The sequence below is a fragment of the Phaenicophaeus curvirostris genome, chromosome 6 (assembly GCF_032191515.1).
Source record: "Phaenicophaeus curvirostris isolate KB17595 chromosome 6, BPBGC_Pcur_1.0, whole genome shotgun sequence".
Lineage (NCBI taxonomy): Eukaryota > Metazoa > Chordata > Aves > Cuculiformes > Cuculidae > Phaenicophaeus > Phaenicophaeus curvirostris.
This window is the reverse complement of record NC_091397.1, coordinates 22,058,485-22,082,210: the sequence shown is the minus strand read 5'-3', so window position 1 is coordinate 22,082,210 and position 23,726 is coordinate 22,058,485. Positions and strand designations below refer to the sequence as shown.

At 37.2% G+C, this 23,726-nt stretch overlaps 1 protein-coding gene across 4 annotated transcripts in view; it reads right to left on the bottom strand.

The window, feature by feature from the left end:
* Nucleotides 1–23,726, bottom strand: part of TRDMT1 (tRNA aspartic acid methyltransferase 1) — a 31,498-nt gene that overhangs the window by 4,734 nt on the left and 3,038 nt on the right. The window contains exons 2-10 of one of the 4 annotated variants that reach the window (XM_069859555.1): nt 16,916–17,025; nt 15,166–15,242; nt 13,621–13,692; nt 8,481–8,546; nt 6,927–6,996; nt 5,935–6,018; nt 5,107–5,471; nt 1,218–1,275; nt 93–222 (exon numbers count right to left, since the gene is read on the bottom strand). In XM_069859555.1, the coding sequence (XP_069715656.1) occupies nt 93–222; nt 1,218–1,275; nt 5,107–5,471; nt 5,935–6,018; nt 6,927–6,996; nt 8,481–8,546; nt 13,621–13,692; nt 15,166–15,242; nt 16,916–17,025 (1,032 nt within the window). Of the gene's footprint in view, nt 1–90; nt 223–1,217; nt 1,334–5,106; nt 5,472–5,934; nt 6,019–6,926; nt 6,997–8,480; nt 8,547–13,620; nt 13,693–15,165; nt 15,243–16,915; nt 17,026–23,726 lie in introns of those variants that run through there. The other 3 variants (XM_069859556.1, XR_011337640.1, XM_069859557.1) reach the window with 3 other exon arrangements.

Here is a 23,726-nt window from a genome sequence, read left to right as displayed (position 1 = left end):
TAAAAAGCATGATTAGTCCCCAGTAAAAAAAAAACCAACGGCATTGGCATTACTGGAAAATGAAGTAAAAATTAGTACTTGGCAACACATACCAAATTCTGGAGGAAATCCATGAAGATTTGCTATTTCTCTTGGAGTAAAGTACCTCAGTTTTAGTGTTGACAATTTCATAAGCTTCTCTTCTTCCAGTAACTCGTCAATACCTTTAAACACTGATTCAAGCTATGAAAAATATCCAAAAACAACAGGTATCACCAATGCAGGCCAAATAAGTAAAATATAACACTTGCATCTTAGCAGAATATTTTTTTTATTATCAACATGCCAGAAATAGTGTGTTTCGCTTGAAAGTATGATTAGTGTTGCATTTTTGCAGCCAATATCTCAACACATGGACTTGCAAGAAAGAAATCAATGTTGCCATGAGGGCATTTATCATTTCTTCCTCCAATTACAAACTACGCTAATACTTAATGAGGCAATCAAAGTACTATAAACATTTGTTAATGACAGGACAGTGACAATATAACTCAGTAGCAGACCATCCACACAAAATTAGCTGTATGGACGTAGCTGTTTTAATACATTTGCTTTGAGATTATCCCGAGTTCCAAAGCTGCATTCTCTTACGTTTAGAAATACCACATAATGTTTGTGTACAGCACAGAAGTGCAGGAGGTGGTGCTTGTGTACAAAACAGGCTTTGTGAAAAGCATCTTTAAATGCTGATTCACCAATATGTTTATTTTTACCTTCCCCAATGCCAAAATACCCTTTGTGGTAGAACTTTTCAAAATACTGTCTTCCCTATATAAATAATACTACTGAAATTCAAACATACTAAACATTTGACAATATTTACTGAATCAGCTAAGTACAAAAAAAAAAAATAGCTCAAGATTCACAACACTGCACAGCAGTTTATCCATAGAATTAGTATTTTTTAATGTATTCACATACCCCTGTGAAATTTCTGTATGATGCTACAGATAAAAAAAACCCAATTCATATTCTCTACAAGAGAGAGGCACACGTATAACCCTGATTTAAGTAAACTGTTTAGAAATGCAAAGTAAATAAATTGGAAACTCAGTTACCATAAAATGTAGTTTTAAAAGCATTCTTTTTTAAATAATATTCAGAATAACAAAGTAGAAGACAGAAAAGACCAAGTTGTAAACCAAGTAATTCTCACATGTTAGTCTACATATTCTTACCTGTACATCTACTGCTGTCTGCAGAACTGAGCCGGTTCCTTCCACATAGTGTCCATACCTTAAAAACAATAACAATCTTAAATGAATATCTCCATTGGACCTCATAGTACTGACAACTGCAAAGATGAAGGGAGGTTATTACGTTCCTTTCTTTGATTAACAAATCTCCTCCTGGACAGATAAAGAAGTAGTCCTGGTTATTAACTATGCTAGCCCCTGGAGTGCTGACCTCTGAATACTCTCTCTGGGGACGAGTCTGCTGTCAAACCACAAGGGTTTATCCACACTAATGCCTTATAATAAGACAACCAGCCAATATACAAGGCCAAAGAACTCAAGCACAGCATCATCAGAAAGGGCCATCCACACTGCACAGACCAATTTTACATTAAGGCAAAATGTGTTAATGGTCAAATGGCCCTAAGGGTTGAAATCATCTCTCTGTATTCAAAGGAGAACCATTAGTGTTAGCCTCCAGCTTTTCTATCAATCCATTAGGAACAAAGTGGTTCAGTCAGGTTTAAGTTTGGTTACTTGTGGATTTTCCACAGAGTGAATGGATGGTGGATGGCCAGATATCTATGTAAAGCAGAGAGAGAGAGGGAGGGAGGGAAAGAAGAAAAGGAGGGAAGGGAGGAATTAAATCCAACTAAACAGTAAGCAAACTTAAATTCTAAAACCATATGGCAGCTTTTTTGGATACTTTGTGGTTGATTGCATAACAACATTTACTCTGTAGTCTCTTCCAGCCTACCATTTATATACAATTATGGGCTTTCAGAAACGTGCTCCACTGGTCTAACTATGATAGTGCTTTAACATCCTGAACACAAAGAGACTTGAGTCAACAGACAGCTTCTATGCAGTGCAAGAACCTCAGAAGATCCCACACATTAGACTGTTGTGTTCTGCATCCACCATTAACAGATGCTATTCTCTAGTTTTATCTGTGCATCCGTAAAGGCAGCTTTAAAGGCCTTTTGCTCCATTTGGGGTCCATTCCAAATCAAGGAACTGGAACAATTTTTGTTTCAAGACTTTCTAATTCCATAGTGAACACAGACACCATGACCCCAGTACATCTCAAGCTTGTGAATTTCTTCTTCAGTTTGGAAAGCTTAGGAGTAGTTCCGCCAATATCAGTGAGAGCAACCCTCATTTTAAAATAATGTGCTTGCAAATCTTCCTTAAGATCAGAACGGAAGGTCCTAAACACTAATACAGATAAAGAGAACATGGAATCAAACTGTGTTGTAAATACATCACGTTTAATCAGTTAGTTGTACTCTGAAATATTCCCTAATATCAAGTTTAACAATGCAACACATGTAACACTGAAGAATCCTGACCTTCTTATATAGCACCTGATTGTATTCCAGATGAACATATCTACACTAAAATAAATAAATGACGATTTATTTCAAAGTGGTATTTTAGAGGTTTACTGGGAGAAAAAAATCTTTTAATAGGATCCATGCTATATAAAATACACTAGTCTAAATAACTGACACTAGAGTACAGAATTCCTCACAAAAAAAGAAATCCAGTTGGTGTAAAAGTGTTTTGGGACCAGGGGTGATGAAATTTTTTTATCACAGATGTGGGCAGATTGCCAGTGTTAGCTGAGTTGTTATTAATTGTTATTGCAGCTGCTGACTACAGGAAAATCAACATTCCTACCTTAGACTCAGAACAAAATTAAAGATGGCAAATTTTGCTACTAAAAAATGATTCATTGATTTTCTGACATTTCATTAGCCATTATAATGAAAGAAGTTGGCTCAAGAAATTACAGTTTTCGATCTTCATCTGACTCAGTATTTCCCTCCCACCCCTCTTTATTTCTATAAGCTTTCAGAAAATGCCCTTGTTTTCATATACAGAAGAAATAATTTCTGGGTATATTGAGTCCTGTATTATGACTAACAAAAAGGTAACTTACACAATGCTAGGGAGAGTTTCTGTAACTAAAATTACACTATTTTATGATTTTTTATTTCATTTGCTCTTTCCCTTAAAACAGACATTTTCCTTGCACAACTTCAGTCGCCACAAACATACTCCTAAGAGAAACAATGATGTATTTAGTCTCAAGGAACTCAGCAATGAACTTCCAATTGTCTAGAAGTCAAGGTCAGAAGGGAACGCAGGATCATCTACTCAATCTCTCATACAACACGGGCTATTACATTTCAACTTATGCGCCGCCAAAGTCTTTCAGAAGACATACCAGTACAACAAAGGCTGAAAGGCAAAAACACTGATGAAATATCAGTGTTTGAGGTCTCTGAATTAGCAAGGACTGCAGAAGGCATACCCAAATTATTCTCATCACACAAACCTTGCTGGAAATACCTGGAGACCAAGCAGAACTCAGGGAAATCTTTCTCCCAGTCTTAAAGCTGATGATCAGTATGACTTGTTTGAAAGACATCAGACAGGCACCTCATCAGAGGGATTCTATGTACTACCTGGAGTGCTACTGTTCTCCATTCAGGGTCCTCTTTCCTACATGTGATGCTTTGGAGAAACATAAAAACAGAACTGCTAGAACACATACAGCAGCAACTTATTTTTGGCCTCAGAAAGTGACCTGGATGAGCCTGAGATGTAATTATAATCTTTCTCTTAATGTAGCGCTCTAAATTATGTGACCACATTGAGAACCATGTTGGAAACCTTCCTTCCCAAAGGCTTTTAAAGAAAGGGAATAAAGACGGTAAGTCAGATTCCTACATTTTCAGGAACAATTACCACAACTATCTGCCCTGGCTTCTAAAGGCAACAGTAACGTTCTGTGACAGATTTCCCACCACTACATACAAAAACTTCTTATTAACTATTCAGCAGCCTCCTTCAGTGTGATTTTGGTAAACATAACCACAAATTACCATGATGTATTCTAGTGAAACCACAAGTGGCCAGTTTATTTATGATGAGACTTAAGGTATACATGAGATATGCAATAGATCATTCTGGTTTAAGATTTATAATTTAACTATTTTAGTTAAGAAAGAGATTCCATGAGATGTTGGCTCCCTCACAACTCAAAAGAGCAAGGGCAGAAAAGGCATACAACAACAAAAGCCGAGGAAAGACTTTCCTGGTGCACAAATTTTGAATGTTTGAAATTCTCTCTTCTCAGCTTTTTTTACTGTCAAAATGTTCAAAATCACAAAATCTGCAGGAGCTGTGTCAACCTGGTGGTCTAATTTCTACTGATTTAAAAAAAATAATTAAAATTAGCTTTAACTCATCAACTAAGCCATTTTGTTGAAAGATTCTAAGAATTCATAAAAAAACAATCTAATTTGAAAAATATTAACATTTCCCACAAATTTCCAGGCTCAGAAAACTACTAGACAGAAAAGCACTGATGTTCTCCTCCACCAAACATGACTTATAACGCATCAGTCTAATTGGTTTTATGACATATGGCCAATCCACAGCTATTCTGACCTACACAGCCGAAACACCCCAAGAAATCAATAAAGTGTACAGTGGAGACAATTTTAATGAGGAATGGATCTCTCATGCATGACACTTTGTAACTTCATTGAGCAACATAAAGAAATTCATTAATGAATCGGTACTATACCAGTCTACTGGAACCATATTTCCGCAGGGATAATTAAGCTTCTGTGAAGGTCAACAACAAATGGCACTGTCTTTTTTGAATCCGTTTTTGGAGTGGGCACATGATGTTCTGCCAGACAGATTCTGGCATTCCACTGGACCAGGAAGCACACTATATAAGATTTTTTTTTTTTTTTTTTCAGAGGCCTGTTTTTTTTCATGAAACAGCTCTCCAGATTTTTACAGTACACAAGAAAAAACACACTTCAAATTTCAGAACGTGATTCGGGAAGAAATTTTCTTTGCAACTTACCCTTTTGTAAAGCATGTGGAGCGCCGGCAGGTGGGCTTAACAATGTCTAACAAGAAAGCATAGCGCAATAAGGACTTTGGTGGTAAGAAATACTGACTCATTTCTTCATTTTCCCCTTCCAAGAAATCTTTTAGCATTTGAATAGAGGAATCATTGTCCTGAACATGCTTCCTTTCCATTTCTTCTACTGTTTCAAGCTTAAAAAGAAAGGCCTCTTTTGGTAAATTCTTCTTGCTGCTGCAATCAGAACCAATGTTTGGATCCAGACTCTTCTCTTCAGAAGCCAAGGAAAAACTAGCTTCACCAACTTTGTCAGCAACTTTGTCCTTGTCTTCTAGATCCTGATCCGGGAACCTTGTCAATATCTAAGAAAAAATTGAGAAAAAATTAAAGAATTGCATTTGATAACCAACTTGTCAGCCAACTCTGCAGCGAGTAAGGATTTCCTCAGAGCAGCTTAGAACAAAGAAGTAACCCTTAGACGTTATTTTCATGAAGATTTTAAAAAATGTTAGCATCAAGATTTGCTGACCTACTAGTAATAATGTCAGGAACAACCACAAGTAATTGCCTTTGCAAAAACACCTTTCTAAAGGCGTAAAAAAGGTAGTAGAATGCATTGCTTTCTTGTCCACTATCAGCTACCATTCTCCAACTGTTTAAAGCCATCTAAGCTATTGAAGTGCATTTCGGTCCTCAGGAAACACAGTATTCTGGCTGATATCTGCTGATATCACTTTTCCCTCTTTCCACTCAGAAACATACAACACTAAAATGATAATTCAATCCTCAATATTCATGAAACAAAGCAAACTCAGGTAGACTCACCTGACCAGGAGCTTGAAAGGAAAATGGTTCTTGGTGAAGCTTTGCAATTAGAAAATATCGCAGTCTAGAATTGGGAATGCCAAGCTGTAAGCAAAATACACAAGCCCTTAGTAGGTGTGATAAAGAGAGAAAAAGTGGGCTATGGCGTCATACAAGTTATTTACCATTATATACAGTAGTAGAATTATGACACGGTAATATATTTTGGGACTTCAAAGTTATCAATATTAATTGATAATACCTAAACACTTGTGACTTCTATACCTAGGTATTTTCAAAGAAACAAGTGGGCAATTATTCTTTGTACCTCATGTTTTTGACTTTCTCTGTAAATGAACAGAAACATAAAGAAACTTTTATGCAGGGTAGAAGAAAATTACATGCATCATGATTTCTTGGGACAAGTACTGCTTTCTATAAGAAAGCAAAAAAGTGTCTCAATTCCTTGTTGAAAAAGGCAAGATTAGACATCTAACAATGCAATAAATGCACCACAACTAGTTTTCAAGTTAGCCTCCATAAGTTTCTCTCAGAGACAGACAGTCCTTCACTGATTCCATTCAGTCTTGCACAATCTCTCTCAACTCTTTTTTTTTCAGTTGCCAGAGAAACATGCAAACAAAGCCCCTCCTCCAACAAATGACACAGTCACATTCTCTGTGCTGGGAAATCCACAGGCATCAGCACTTCTGAAGCAATGAGGCTCCTGCAGGGAAAAACACTTTCCTGGTCACAGTGTAAAGTCATGCCTTCTTGAAAAATATCAAGTGGTAGCAAAGCAATACAGGACTAGGATCTCAACAATAACAGGAGTACGATCATGCCAGTGTATGAGTGAGAAATCAGAAGTCATGCCAAATGGCTTTCCCATTCAGAAAAGTATCCTCAGCTCTAGGAGTGACTCACTTTTTTACTGCAACAGATGATTTTCAAATGTTTTGGGGCTCAGTGCAGTTTGAACAGTTAAAACATATTAACATTTTAGTACTCACACAGGTTGGAGACAAGAGAAATTCTTGATATTTAAATTTGCATGTTTCTAGGGTTCGCAAAAGTTCATTTCTGCCAGTGAAAAGAATGAAAAAATAATTATGTTCTTCATAAAACCATTAGGCTCCTTTTTACCCAAAATAAAACCACGATTAAATGCAACACCTTAGGTACAAAGACCTTCAGCTCACTCAGTGAAAGAATTGGAGAAAGGATTACAGATATGAAGTCATCCACTTCTGAGCTTGAGGAGACAACATACAAAATTCAGTGTTACCATAGCCAAAAATGACTATTGCACTTTCAGAGGTATCTCACATCTACTTGGGTGCAAAAAAAATCCCTTCAAAAAATATCCTATCTCTAGGAGAGGTCTTACAGTGTGTCAACAAGGAAAATAATCAGAGGACAAGACATTATCTTTATTACAAATCATAAAACAGGAGGTTAAACACACTAAAAATAGCTCACTACTCCCCTCTGTTCACACACATGGCATCAGCTAAGCCTAACAAAAGGGCTAACACAAGGGATGACAAAAATTGATGGCTTTGATAAGACCAGTGAGGTTGGACTGCACTTTATAAACAATGGAAAAATCACTGAAATGTAAGTCTTCTTAAAAAGACTTGTTTTTTCTATGCCATGCAGACTGCACTAAGCTGGAACTACACAAAAAACATGAGCTGTGACCTGTGCCTGCCACTATATGTGACACTGCACCCCAAATGTCACAAGAGAGAGCAGGGTGCTTTCTGAACTACAGCTTGTTCCTAACACTGGCCTGCAAGACACAGCCTAGGGAATCATGGGGTCTGAACCTCCAACAAAGCTTTCAAGTGTTCGTAGCGGATCACTGCACATTCAACCAGTGAGAATATCTCCCAGCTGCCTGCCATATTCATTAAGGAGCACAATATTCAGGGTGGTGCTGGGTGCTTTAAGGAACGCTATGGAAAGATCCTACTCTCTTCCAGCAAGAAATGAGAAGGAAGACCACAATCTCCCATCTCCTGCTTTGCCTACAAGAAAGGAGAATGCTCCTGCTGTCATCAGATAACCTTGTTGACAACTGTCCTCTTCTACATTTCAGACAAATGTTATATGCAGTCTTCATGCTCTGTGGACCATCTGATGGCAACCGTGAACCAGTGATAATCTACTGTCAAGAAAACAACTGAAGAAAATCTCTATAGTGTACCATATTCTTAACACAAGATACCATCAGCTCCTGTGCTATACCTATTTGGTTTTTTTAACATGCAAATTATTTTTCACATTTTTTTAAAGGACACAGCATGATCAAATAAAATCCACAGAGTCACTTTATTATACCATATTTTATCTGCTTAGAGAAATAAATAATTGCTTAACAAGTTCCTTTTGGAGCTCAAGATTTTCATTCCTAAATTAGAACAGTATTTTTAACCCACAGCTGCTAGCTGTCCCATCTCACTATTTTCCTAACTTAAATTCTACGAAATAAAAATCCTGCTTTCTCCTTCTAAAGAAAATAACCTTTATTAAAAACTAAACCTGCATCAATTAGACTTTACCTTGTAGAAGAGGATTCAAATCCTTTAACATTTTCTAAAAGTAGGTATTTCGGAAGCTTCTGGAGCCTACAATGGGAAAAAAAAAGGTTCAACAAATCAGAGCAACAAGATATAAAGTACATTATACTCATCCACAGATTCATTTAGCTACAAGAAAGATCAAGGTACTTCCACAGTACACTGGCTGTTAAAGTTCAGCATCCCTTAAAAAAAAAAAGCACCTCAACTTTCAAGCTTGTCTAGATCAAAACCTTCCCAATTGAATTAAAAGTGTGTACTGCTGGTAATTATGAAAAGCAATAAAACAGACTTCTGTTTGGACAGACAGCTGTAACCTCCTGTACCCGATGCACGTACTGAAAACGCTTACCACTGTTCATTTCCTAAAGTATAATATTACTATTCAACAGATTGAGTTTATAATAAGAAAGGTAATTGTGAGGGGGAAAAAGGATCACTACTTAGCCATGGAACAGAAAAGTTTTGTTTTAAAGTGCTTAAATCTGAAACCACAGTCAAAACATCACATCAGCTTCAGTGATAACATATCCGAACCAGTATTCATCTCATTGCTTTAAGAAATACAACATGTTTAGAGCTCAAACTGTAGATACTCTCAATTTTCTATATTTAACCTTTTCGTTTTGATAGGGGGAAGGGGAAGGAGGAGCCTGAGGTTTAGCAAGATCAGTGCAGAGGTCTGAAAACAGGCTCATTCCAAAACCAGCATATTAAATCTCTGAAGAAATGCACATTCCCAAACATCCTAACAATATAGAAGCACAGAAGACTTAGATTCAAGTCTCTGGAAACACTTCCTGGCACAGATTAACTCTCTCATAACGCTAATGTAGACACACTATGTCTGTCACACATTAGGATCTCAGAAAAGCATGTAGAAACAGGACACTAATGCCATCAGACAGCAGCTCCGGGCTTATTTAAGTCAGTAAGTGACTTTGTACATCCACTGGTACAAACCACAGCAAAATATGTTTTAGAATGCTCTTAACTACCATCAATTAAAAACATTCACATGAAGAATTAAAAACTATAGCATTTCACAAGAAATTGGAAAATGTACATGATACTACATCAAATCTAAAATTCTAAAAATAACAGTGAAAAAATAATACTGAACTGAAAAAAACAGCAGCAGCCAAATTCCCTGTAGAGGAACAGAGAATGTTGGTTGTTTAACCACACTCAACATGACATCATCACCTAATATGAAACTTATTTTTAAAGTAAAATCCACAGCAGAGCCTGAAATGCAAGAGCTCACACAGGATCAACAGATCACAAGACACGTAATCACCACACAAAGAGAATGTGTTAAGTACTTGGCAGGTATTAACATTATAAATGCGTCCGTAAAAGTAGAACTTGGACACCTTTGCATTAGATTTCCCTGGGTTATAGCTTGGACACAATGAACAGACAGTATCTGGACCACTTGGGTCAGATTTTGTTTACTTGCTGAGTGTTCCAGGGATATCCTAGGTCTTCCCAGCATCAGAAATTATCCTTCCCATATCTCTAATACCTTCCCAGGCTAACTTAGAGCACATTTCACTATAAAAGGCTGAAAATAAGGTAGGAACAGCCAAGGGATGAAAAACTATATTACAATTTCCATAAACTGAATGCAGGCTGCACCAATATAGAATGCAACGTGATAATTCCTATATTAAGAATTTCCCTTTTGGGGGCTGAAATATTCCATAGGCAATGTCTGGCAAACGTCCCATATCCAAAAACTACACGAACGTTATCTGAGTAAAACATAAATCTACTGGAACTCAGAAACTCTGCAGAAGTCATCATTTTGAACATACTGCAGACTGCTTACAGCAAGTACTGCCTCAAGAAACAACCTGCTCAAAGGAGATAAGGGGCATCAGCAGGGTCTCATGGGGTGTTGAGATAAAGTGCCGCAGCCAAGTCTGGCTCCTTTGCATAGTCATGACAAAAAATGTATGTCCTGCACAGTCTAAAGCATTAGTTTTGAGAAGGAAAGTTTCTGCTCTTTATCCAGCTAAGGCCACAGCAAGCAGGAAGCAACATTTCCCTACTAATGCACCACAGTGTCCCAAAAGCTGCCAACCTCTTAACTGTGTCACTTTTTAACGGGAAGGAATACTGAGGTCAGGATTATCTTAAGAAAGGTACTATTGTGACAAATTATTAACTTACATACTATCTGTTGTTTTTAATTTATCATTTTGAAAGGTCAGGAGGACTGAGCAACATTCCTTCTTCCAGAAAAGATACCCTTTGCAACTCGTGGAAACTCACGTTATCTCCCTAATTCTGTGTCTGGGCTAGAAGCAAGGGAAGAATAATAATTTTTCTTTTTATAAAATCATAGAATAGTTTGGGTTGGAAGGGACCTCAAAGATCATCTAGTTCCAACTCCCCTGCCATGGGCAGGGATATCCCACTAGACCAGGCTGCCCAAGGCCCCATCCAAGCTGGCCTTGAACACCTCCATGGATGGGGCATCCACAACTTCCCCGGGCAACACGTGCCAGTGTCTTGCCACTCTCTTCATGAAGGAATTCTTCCTTATATTAAGCCTAAATCTGCCCTTCTCCAGTTTATACCCGTTCCCCCTCATCCTGTCACCACAAGCCTTTATGAATAGTCCCTCTCCAGCTTTCTTGTAGGCCCTTTCAGGTACTGAAGGTCACTAAGATCTTCTCAGAGCCATATCTCCTCCAGACTGAACAAGCCCAAGTCTCTCAGCCTGTCCTCATATGGAAATAGAGGGACAGAATCACCTCCCTTGATCTCCTGGCCACGCTTCTTTTGATGCAGCCCACGACATGGCTGGCTTTCTGGGCTGCAAGTGCACATTGCTGGCTCATGTTGAGCTTCTCATCAACCAGCACCTCCAAGTCCTTCTCTGCAGGGCTGTTCTCAATCACATCATCCCCCATCGCGTACTGAAATCAGGGATTGCCCCCACCCAGGTGTAAGACTTTGCACTTGGCCTTGTTGAACCGCATGAGGTTCTCAGAAGCCCACTTCTCCAGCCTGCCCAGGTCCCTCTGGATGACGTCCTGTCCTTCCAATGTGGCAACTACACCACCCAGCTTGGTGCCATCTGCAAACTTGCTGAGGGTGCACTCAATTTTGCTGTCAATATCATTGATGAAGATATTAAACAGCACTGGTCCCAGTACGGACCCCTGAGGGACATCGCTTGTCATGGATCTCCATCTGGACATCGAGCCATTGACCACTACTCTTTGAATATGACCATCCAACTAGTTTCTTATCCACCGAATGGTCCACTCATCAAATCCATCTATCTCCAATTTAGAGAGAAGGATGTGATGGGGGACTGTGCCAAAGGCTTTACAGAAGTCTAGATAGATCACATCCATCAATTTACCCGCGTCCACTGCTGTGGTTTACTCCATCATAAAAGGCCACTAGGTTGGTCAGACAGGATTTGCGCATGGTGAAGCTGTGCTGGCTGCCATTAATCACCTTCATGTCCTCCATGTGCTTTAGCACAGCTTCTAGCAGGATGCATTTCATGATTTTCCCAGGCACAGAGGTGAGGCTGACAGGTCAGTAGTTCCCAGGGTCATCTTTTCTACCCTTTTTAAAAATGGGCACATTGCCCTTCTTCCCATCACCACAGACTTCTCCTGATTGCCATGACTTTTCAGATATCACAGAGAGTGGCTTGGCAACCACATCAGCCAATTCCCTCAGGACTCTGGGATGCATCTCATCAGGTCCTACAGACTTACTATTACCCATTAATTGTCTAACATTCTAGGCTACAGAATCTGTATTGCATTCTCACTTGTGTACTCTGCCACAGATTTTTTAGTTCATCTCAGGCAAGCCCCTCAGCCCTCCTGTGTCTGTGTTCTCTATCTGCTGATGATAAGGCAAGAGGTGGCCTCATTCGCTGTTGCCAGCTACAAATAAGTTGTTTTTCTCCCAGTGTTTCAGCAGCTGGAAAGAAAGGCTGTTGTTGGGACCAGTTTCCTTCTGTGCAGAAAGGATCCATAAAAAAAAAAATTAATAAGATGGAGAGACAGCCAAATCTCCCTTCATCCTTCTGCAGTCCTGAGAGCAGGGCTCCCAGTGAGGGAATGTATCGAGAACAGCTGTCTCAGTGTGCAGCAGAAGCAGGACTGCCAGGAATGGTAAGTGTCTGGTGGACTGTAACCGATGCAAATTCTCAGGCTTATGCCAACTGGTGTCCAACCAGTGGCCAACTCAATCCAGAAGCAGAGATTTCTGCTGAATAATCTCCCTGAGCAACTGCTTGCTCTACTTCTCCAGGAAGCGTTCTCTGCCCCAAAAAAGATTACAAGCATTACTTGGAGGTGATCTTTAACACTCTCAATAAGAACAATTAGGCCAGCAAAACCCACTTTTTTCAGATTTACTGTTTCAAAATTTAAAGCATAAGTAAGAAATAATCATGGCTGTTTTATTAGGAATGAAGGTCGGACAAAGACAAGAACACTGTTCAGACAATGCAGTGCTATTTGAATACTTTAGTATTAGTACTCAAAACTACTACAAACCAAAAATACATAACCTGTGCCAAGATACGTAGAAGCAGCACCAAAAAGACAGAATAGACACTTCAAGAAAGAATGGAAGGGGACAGAAAACGCACCATATTATGCAGTCAATAACATACTTAAAGAAACTTTTAAACACATATATTCAAGAGGTGACTAAATGTTGAATCAAAGATTTTTTTAACCTGGTATTTTAAACAATTTCCATGTTTCTACAATGGTCAGTAGCAAACTGTTATATTACCTACTCCTCCTTCAAATTAAAGCCAGTGCAAGTTTGATGTTGAACTCAAAATAAAAAATTCTTTTTTTTTTTTCATTTAAGATAGAGCCACAGTTTAAACAGTCACGTGGTAAAAAGAAAACCGAACAATGAAACCATGTATAGTAACTATGAGATGAAAATGGCATTAGTCAAATAAAAGTATTTGTAAGTTATATTTGAACATGTGAAATCAAACAGGTAATACAACACAATACAAGTAGTAACCCTGCCAACATCACAGATGACTTATCTCACTGAAATATGGAAGACCTACTTAATTGCACCAAAGGTTTAAGAACTGAGGTAGAAGTTATACCTTGGGAGAATATCAAGTATATAGAGAAAGCTTCTTGTCCGTGGATCAGATATATCACCTTGCAGGCCAATTCTAAGGAATAATAAAGAAACACCTGTATATTACTTGTAGCAGATCGACATTTGATTTTTTTCTACAGAACGCTGACACTTTTTGCTTTGAGTTTCAGAAACGGATTCTGCAAAAGCATCATGTGCAGACAAGTGGACTTGCTCAAAGAGGCAGCGTCCTAAAAAACACTCTAAGGGTCTGTCCTTGGAATCCATCAGCAAGGCTAACATTGAAGCATTCAGCAGTGAAATCCACTCCCCAGTCTGCAAAGCATTTAGTATTCTGGTCTTGTCCAGCAAACCCCTTGAAGATATTTGGCTCTGAAAGAACAAAAAGACCCCACTGGGTTCCTGGGAATACCCTGCTATTTTACACTGAATATATTAAATTATTTCTATGCATCAAAGCCTCAGTGCTCAATATTTTGAAGGACTGAGCCCCATGTGAATAACTTTGTAACCAATTTTGTAACATTAAACTGGACAACTCATGTAGGTTATAAAAATGCTAACATAATATAACAATTCCAGGCCTGTGTTCCCCTAACTTATACTTGTATTAGTTCTTAAAAAAGAATAAAGCCCTGGTCGAAGAGCCTTAGCATATCTCTAAATTAATTAGTTAAACACATATTTTTCTTTTCACTGTATTACTAAAAAAAAAATAAACTGAAGGAACGATTCCTACATACGTCATAGGTTTGTACAAATACATTTTTATAGATCAGCATCACTTTGGATGGATTTCTTTTTAATCTGAGAGCATTCAATGAGCTGTATTTTCTTGCACAAAGTTTCATCACCATCAACAGACTTTTTCATGAAGTTACTACTTTGCATGAGTACAGTTGCTAGAATCTTATCTCTGCTGGTCACTGCTGTCAAACAATATGAATTTGAAACAAAAAACATTTCATAAGTTCAGTTTTTAATCAGCAAGATATTTTTCTATATCATCCACAAAATAATTTCAAAGCCATTATCTGAGGAATATTTCTATTTTCTGAGTTGAAAATAGAAATAAAGAATATTTCTCAGAATAAACTATTTGAATGCATATGCTATTTTAAAAGTACAGATAAAACCAGATTACACTCTTAGTCTCAGGCAGAAGTGAGAAATTCAAATCCTCCTTCTGGAGTTACCACAGGAAAAAAACAGATTGATATCTAAAGGTAAAGGAAGCACTCCTAAACAGCAAAATCGCTGAACGTCACTGTTAGGGGAACAATACCATTTGCAAAATAGGTGTGGCAAGAAGCTTACTTAATTTAAACTGAATTAAAATATATATTAAAAGAAATGTGATCAATAAATAAGATTCAAATTGCTGCATTTCTTCCACTGCATTAAGCATCATGGTGAACAGAGCTACAACATTTTTGCTCCCTAGAAGATACACAGTTGAATCACACATAGCATCACTCAAAAACATTCCTCCTTCAACAGTACACACTGTAATGACTGCACTTTCTCCAAAGTGTGCTGTAACTACCTTGTGAATGGTTGACAGGGAGGACTCATCAGAATCATATCAAAAGATAATCTGTCAAATTCTTTCAGTGTTATGCCCTGAATAAAGAGAAAAAAAGAAGAATTTTGAGTGTTGTAAATTGCATGAAACTCTCAATTAAACTTTCAAATCAAACTACCCCTCTTTACTTCCACCATATGCTTCATCTAGCAAAAACCTACCTAGTCTCCCATTTGACCTAATAATTTCATTCTTTTCTACCTTAGCAAACTACACAAAGCAAACATGCATTGATTTATTTGAATATGTACCAAAACTACTAATGATGTTAGCATCTGTACATAATCTTGAGGTTTTCATCTACCCATTCTTTCAGAAGAGGTGTGTAGTGGTGCTTTCAGTAGATCACATCAAAGGATTGACTAGTTTCTTCACCTCATACCTCCTCCAAATAAAGTATTGTTATTCCAAGATGAAGCCTTTGTACATCAAACCCAATATTAATATATTTCAAACAGGCAAAAAAATATTAGATAGTCTCAAAAGACAACATGTCTGAAAAGAAAAGTAGCTCAAGTGTTAACATGATAATTTTTACAGGTCCAAACCGTGGGGTTTAACTCTGCGGAACTCACTACCAACACATTCGGTAATGTTTACTTCATTCCAGCTTTACCTAGTAAAAACTCCTCCAAGGCATTATACGGCTGCAAGCTCTACTCTAGAAAAATATTTCAGTTTGGAGAAGGAAGAATTATGTCTGTGGCATGAACTTATTACACAGAGAGAAGTTCTTCTAGACTAAATTTTAAGCAACAGTAGAGGACAATACATTAAGGGGTCAAGAGGAGAGAAGGATAACTATGAGCTAGACAAAGAAATCACTGCCTTACATACTTTGAGGGATATCTATAAAGCAAATGTAGCTACCCACAGAAACTAGACAAAAGCTGCTATCTTTTACAATAAATTTAAAGACAATCTTACTGACTGTAATCTGCTCTTATCTACTACAAGGAGACATAAACAAGCGTTCTTCTTCTTTACCCATATAAAACTGTAAACTATCATTTAGCCTGTTATTATCAAGTGCTGAATAAGCAGCTAACCTTTAGCCATCTATTTAGGTCTTACTTAAGCTGCTATCTTTACACAAATACAGTATCTTTTACTGTTATGTTGTAAAACTGAAAGGCTAAGTATATAGTAATTTCTAACTAAATCCAAGCAAAACCACATACCCAGTTTTCCCCTCCATTATTAAAACAGAAGCCAATTTTACCTAGTTCTTCTTCTAATAATTTGGAAAAGTGACATAATTCCTAAGACGTTTGATCTATTGAGCCCACAAAAAAAAATAAATGTAAGACTGTCCCATCCAGTATATTTTCCTGTGCTTTAATCAGCTTAACTGTAACTATGAAATGACGGCATGCCTCCAAGTGATTTGATTAAATTCTTTCAAAATACATAAAAATATTTTTTTAATCCAGAAGGTATGATTTTTTCATTCCTTTTTTTGGTTGTAAGCATTCCTCTTGGTATTCATGTCAACTTTCTTGACTGTCAAGACTTTCAGGAAAAGATCGCAGTGTGAGCTATCCCTCTAGCTTCAACAAGCAAACCGAGCATAAGGAATCAAATTCATTGTAAAATGGCTATTTTCATAGCAGCATAAATTAAATACTTTTGTTTCTCTCGTTATTAATAAGAACAGTGAAGATACTTGTACAAATGCCAGGCTAGAGCAAAAAAGATATTCGTTACTTACCTCAATTGTCTTTGCCCATAATGGCGTGCTGGGAAAGTTGTGCTTATAAACTTCATTAGCAAGAGTGTTCACATCTACAGCAGCAACAACTTCAGCAGATGTGCAGCTTTCTAAAATTAAAAAGAGAATTTGAATACTGGAGTTTCTGTTTATGGAAACACATGTTGCTTTAGTTGTGTTACAGCTACACTCAAAAGCGAAATTGCATGATCAAACTCTGCTGTTTTCTTTAAAACTTCAAATGAAATACATCCATGCTACTAATTGTACACCCAATACTTCTCTTCCTTATATATACAAAAATGGAAGTTATCAGCACAGTTGTTAATTTGTAAAGTCACACAAACTCCGAACAGGGTTCACGTCTACAACGCTCCCACCTGCACTCAGTGTTCTCTGTGACCACTGAGTTCCTTAGCCACAGGAACACAGCCTGAGTCAACCTGCTAAGCTCCTTGGCACTGAATGAGACTCTGCGGCCACAGACAATTTACAGGAACTACATTTGTTATTTAAAAGTATACTACTTCTCGCCAATAAATATGTTTGAGGTACATCTACTCTTGTAATAAAACTTTAAGAAGTTGCCTGAAAAACATTTGTGCTTATATTCCGATAAAATCTTGGGCCTTGGACCCAACTGCTGCCTCCTCTGAGTTCAAGGTCCCCAAAATAGCAAACGTTTTGAAGGATATTTGGCAGTTCCTTTTCTCTTGACATCAAAGGAAAAACTTCTGGACACTTAGAGGTATTATGGAAAAGGAGGGCACAGTGTAACAGATATACTAACAGGCAAAATCCTGAAAGAAAAATACACTAAAATGAATGTAAATAAGCCATGATTGATTTACAAAGCAACAGAATAGTAGGTTCTATAGAAGCTAAAGACATAAAAAGAACAGTGTTTAATCCGCAACTCATCACGTCAGACTATTTATTATTACTAATCACAATACCTTCACTGAGGCTTTTTATCCTGGAAGATGGCTGTGCACTGCTACAGCTGCAGGCAGAAAAGAGTGACCATACTTCCTGATATAAAAAGCAGCTTCAACCACCGGGAAATCTACATTACAGTCACCTCTACAAAGCCCCAGATGAAACACAGGCCTTAAAAACAAATTTTAAAGGCCAAAAGAAACATGGCAAATAGCCACGTGCCTTCGAGTAGACTCACAACATGCTCGAGTAACACATTAACAAATGACCTTATCAGACATCTTAGAAATTACCGCTAGTCAGCTAATTATTTACAGTTTGAGAGGATGAAAAACCAACTACAATGTCCCCAGTGGATTTCATTTCGAGTGATTCATCTATATTTCAGGTTTTCAGGATCATCTTATTCAAAATCAAGATGAAAGAAAAATTCAGGTTTTAGAAAGACAGCAGCAGACATGTTCACAAAGACCAGCCTGGTTGTCCTGGCTTAACTTGGTGCAACAGAGGACAAAAAGAACAGAATTTTCACAAGAAAAAGATTTACAGATGGCCATCCATTCAGGGTCAACATACAAATCATTAATTGCAGTTACTGTCTTGATATTTTGAACATAAATGTAACTCAAGTATTAAATACAGCTGTATCCATGAGTACAACAGAGTGACTACACCTGAGATTACAGAACAGGTATGTTAACACTGACATCTAGCGTGAAACAAACATCACCTTAGCAGGCTGACTGTCTAAATTTACAAGCACATTCAAGAACCAACATTTCCATCTTCCTAAAACAATGCTGTAACATCTAAGTAAAGGGTACTGTTTAAGAGATTGCTTTTCTCATTTATTTTTTCAGCTCTTAAAACGTGTTGTCCTGACAAGCTGATCCTCACTTTATGATCCAGGCACTCTACAAGAGAAAAAAAATAAATAGAAAATTCAAGAACCTCAAATATTATCTAAATTAACATATAGTTTAACAATGACATTGGAAAAGCAGGCAGTGTGCCTTCCCTCACCATTCATGATTCAGACAGTAATAGTTTTTGTTAACATCAATCCAATCTCCCCATGTATACATACAAAAAAAAAATAAATAAATAAGTACTGGGAATTTGCATCAAGGGACTTCATAGACCCAAATGCCTAGAAATACTGGAAGGGAGCACATAGGTAATTGTAACTTATGGAATCCCCTTGTAATACAATGTTCAATTTAAACCAGAGATGTTAGCCTGCATAGAAAAGGGACAGAACTTTTCCTGAATTATTGCACCCAACATCCTCTCTTCCTCATTCAAAGACCTGATAATTTTTTCAAAGCTTTTCCTTCTTTTCATTCAAAAGCCACGGCTTACTTGGGAGTTCCCGTTACAGAGTACGCTCCTTCTAAAAGCTGATTAAGCATATTTGTGTGGAAATACCCTGGAAACGCATGAAGGAGCTCAAGCAGACAACCAGAACTCACACATCCAACATAACAAAGAAAAGCTTGTGTAAATTTCAAACAATGAAAAACTGAAAGTGTTTTAAAGAACTTCTCCTGAAATTTAAACAACTTCCACACCAACCTGGGATACTCTGCTTTGCTATGGCATCATAAAACAGACTGAAAGCAAAACCTAAGAAAAAAAAATCAGGACTGTGTTTAACTTTCCTCACTGACAAAAGGCACAAAAGCAACTCAGAAATATGAAAATGGCCCTGAACTGCTGACTTGGCAACATGTTAAATCAACTCCCAAAAATATATAGCAGAACATCAATACTGAAACAGACACAGCTCTGAAGAGACTTTTTCCAAACAAGTACATCCAATTTCCAAACCACAGCCATTTAAGAGAATTACAGCTATGGAGAAAACTTAATTTTATGCAGACTGAAGAAAAAAAAATACATTCTTTGTATGTGAAACTAAGCAGCCGCTGAAATACTTGATTTGCAATATTCCTCAGTGCCACAGTTTTTGAACAGAGACTTCACACTTCTGAAAGAGATGTCGTGGCTTAAAAAGAAGCCACAGACATGATGGGGAAGTTACTGAGGGAAGTGTTAAGGCTTATTTTCAAGCTAACTGGATTGTAATACCTTCTCTTGGCTGAATGCAGGTGAACTCAAATTCATATCATCCTGCTAGCAAAGTACCGATTTTGCACTCAAGTTTTAAGATAACTAGGAACCACAGAGTGGAAACTCTTAAACTGTTATTTACATTGCCTAAGGAGGCAGCAATCAAATTTTGGGACCTGAGTCTCTATTTTGTTATATACACAATGCTAAAAAGCCATTGCAGCTATCCAGTAGTGGCTGGAGTGAAAGGGACACTGCTGTAATTAATGATTAAAAGATTCAGCATTTGAAACAAAGGAAGACAAAATGCATGTGTTGACTTCTGACTTGGAAAAAACAAACCCACATGGTGTCATTTTTAAAGCCCAAAAATAAAATTTCTGACATGGCAGTATCTGTCCTTTTCCTCTTCAGAATCAATTCCTTCATCATGGGTTTCTAGCAGACCTCAAAATTAACATAGATCTGTTTATATTCACCACTGTGCTTTTATAACAGAATCATCAGTGTCAGCAAAGCACATGAAATGCATGGTGTTACACCAAGGGCAGAGCCTGGTGGATCTCGGCATACTGGAAAATCAGAGCCAGAGCAACTATCTATTTTAACAGGTATATGGAAACAGATGGAAAACGGAAGATTAGTCATATGTTTTGTCAGTCCCATTTCCTTTTAAAACAGAGCAAAGATTTCATTGCTGAGTTGTCTCTTGGCTGAAATGATTAGGATGAACTGCCCATGGCTACAGTTAACATGACTATCACTAAACTTAATACTTGCTTCCTGCGGGACACTTGGCAGCATTTTTCACTGCTCCATTTGTACAGGATTTGTTCGTGTTCAGCTATATAAACAACAAAAATTTACATGGTAGCACAACTGGCACCATCCTGTGTTCCAAAAGGCTATATTTTAGAGAACATCAAAATGGTTTTAGGTATAAAAACTTGCTCAAAATGGAAATATTTCTGTTTTGATTTGTGCTGAATCCTAAAGTTGCTTGCCAGTTTTGTCTCCTTTGCCTCTCCTCCTGAGGCAGCTATGCTCAGTATAATTAGGCACACCAGCTTATTACACTATGCAATTCACAGACACAATCCAACAAAATGAATTAACAGAGATGATAGAGTAGAACAAATTGAAATATAATAACTGCAGAGGAAAAATATCACCAACTTTATCACTGCAAAGATACAGTATTTCTTAAAATATGTCCTTCTGTGTTTTACGTACAGAGACTTTTATTTTCAGTGAACTGGCACATTACAAACACTTACGGCAGAGATCTGGAACCAATTTTTCATGGGAAAACTGCCTAAATTAATAAGACAGCTTAAGTTTGTTTTGGTTGGGAATGAGGAAGAGCAGGCTGTTTGTTTGATGGAAAGTTGCTAAGGAAATTAATTTGTAGCCATAGATTTTCTAAAAATAAAGCACTATTTTTTTACTGCAGAAACTCTCACTTTAAATATAAAGAATACATTCACACACATACGAAGTATCAGAGGTTTAGACATATATATGATCCAAATATCAACCTTTATAAATCTTGTAAATTTTGGAGCACGGAGTGGGAAGAAGGAAGAAATGCATTCCCATCTCTTAGCTCGACATATTAAATGATACCTCTATGCAAGTCATTCTGTTAAACTTAAAATACAGTTATAAAGCATTCAAAATCTAAAACCAGAAGTTCTGCATATGCTGAATTACCTGCAGCTAAATTATCAGCACAGAGCTATACTTTCCTTGAGATTTTTCTTAGTTCTGGACTGATATCTAGATTGAGGACTAGTCTCCTTTTCACTGTCAAAAACCCCTCAATTGAACTATGTAACTAGGTACTAATAAATTCTCAATACTGTTAATAGAGAGACAATTATAAGAGTATTAACTTCTGTAAAATTACTAAAATTCAATTATTTCTGCCTGTAGGCGAGGACAATCTTAAAACCAGGTGAATATGACTTGATGCCAAATGCATTCTACTTCAATGACAGCTGCCAAAACAAGGAACATCCCTGTCCTGCAAGCTCAAGTATATGCTATGCTAAAACTGAGGTTATGGAATATGTGAGAAACATCAATTCACTGGTAAAATATTGAAAAGGACAAAAGTCTTCGAAGCAAAGGCAATAATATTTTTATTTTACAATTCAGCACTGAATGGGATGCCCTTCTAAAAAAAGGCATAACATCTTTCAAAAGCAGTGGGCATATATACTAATTTTAGACAAAGAACCATATCAATTTTAAAAGAATGCTCATTATTTTTTTGGATTATCCAACCATGTCAAGAGACTTCCTTCAGGTTATCTCCTACAACAGCTGCATCTTACAAGACAACTAAGCATTCTCACACCCTTAAGACAGGTTATCTCTTAACCTAAACCAGCTACATCTTACAAGACAGATTTATATGACAAGATAATTAAACATACAAACCAGCTGCAACAAAACGTATCAATTAATTCTCACAAATATTACAGGCAAAAAGGGCTTCAAGGTAGAAGATTTCCTGGGAAATACCTATTGGCCAATTGGCATATTCACTGAAATTTCACTAAAAAATAGAAAGTTAGACCAGCTCTGCTGAATATAACTGGTCATAAAACTGGCTACATAACACAGCCAGGAACCAACACTGAACCAGAGCCACAGAAACCCTTTTGCAGGACAAGTCACTTTCCTAGGGTGCTGCCACTGAAGTGTTCCATGCTTTCTCTCTTTTCTCAATGTTCCTATTATTTTTCTTGATAGTATAGATTCACTAGAAGCCATACCATGAAAACAAAGTAATATGTATAATCTTCATCGCTCATCTACCTTGTTTATGAAAGCACTGGCAAAACGGAGGGCTTGCTTTCAAGCTTCCTACTCATGTGGAAAAGAACCGTTCTAGTATTTCCATACTTGATTTAAATGGAAGATGCCAAACAATCTGCCATTTGCTAAATGATATCCAAAAAAATTGCATCAGACATTTTCAAATAGCATGGTTTCATGTATACATATAGACCTAAGCCACAGCAGAAACCCTATTATTAAAATGCTTAGAGGAATGTTCACTGTTCTCTATTTGATTTCCACATAAAAGCAAACACTGAAGCCCCCCTTGACTTTACTTTGTTCCTTTATAAACTGTGTAAGAAAACTGAATCCAGATGTCCAAGAAACTTGGAAAGAGAAAACAGCAGGAAGGATCAAAATGCCTGACTATATCAGTATTCCTGAATGTCATACAATTCATCAAAACCAGTTTTATATAAATTACATATCATTAAATACTTCATTCAGTGCAAATTGCATAGAAGACTTCTTATTCAAATTGCCTGATTATCAGTTTTAACAACACTCAAGATTTTCATCTAGAATTCTACGGTTTGGACTTTTTCCAAGACAACACAATGCCTGTGGGCTGAGTTCTCATATGCTTCCAAGAAAAACAAGCATTTAGATTTGAAAAAAAGTTATACCAACTGTAATGCAAATAGCATTATCTGTCCACTTTGCAAATTTCAATTGGCATTTAAACATTTAGTACTATCTAGTACTACATGAATAATAATTTAAGTCTCCTTTAAGCACAGTCCACTCATCTGTTTTGGCTGGCACCACTACAAAAGAATCTCAGTCTCACTATTCGTTCTTACTGTAATTTCTTCAGTCAAGTGTAAGCCTAGAAGAACAGAAATTGCAACATGCTGATGCAGTCACATTCATAAAGTTGAGAAGCAGTAAGCTTGGAAATAAATTTACCCTTTCAGGAAATAATACAAGACTTTTGAATCATAGAATC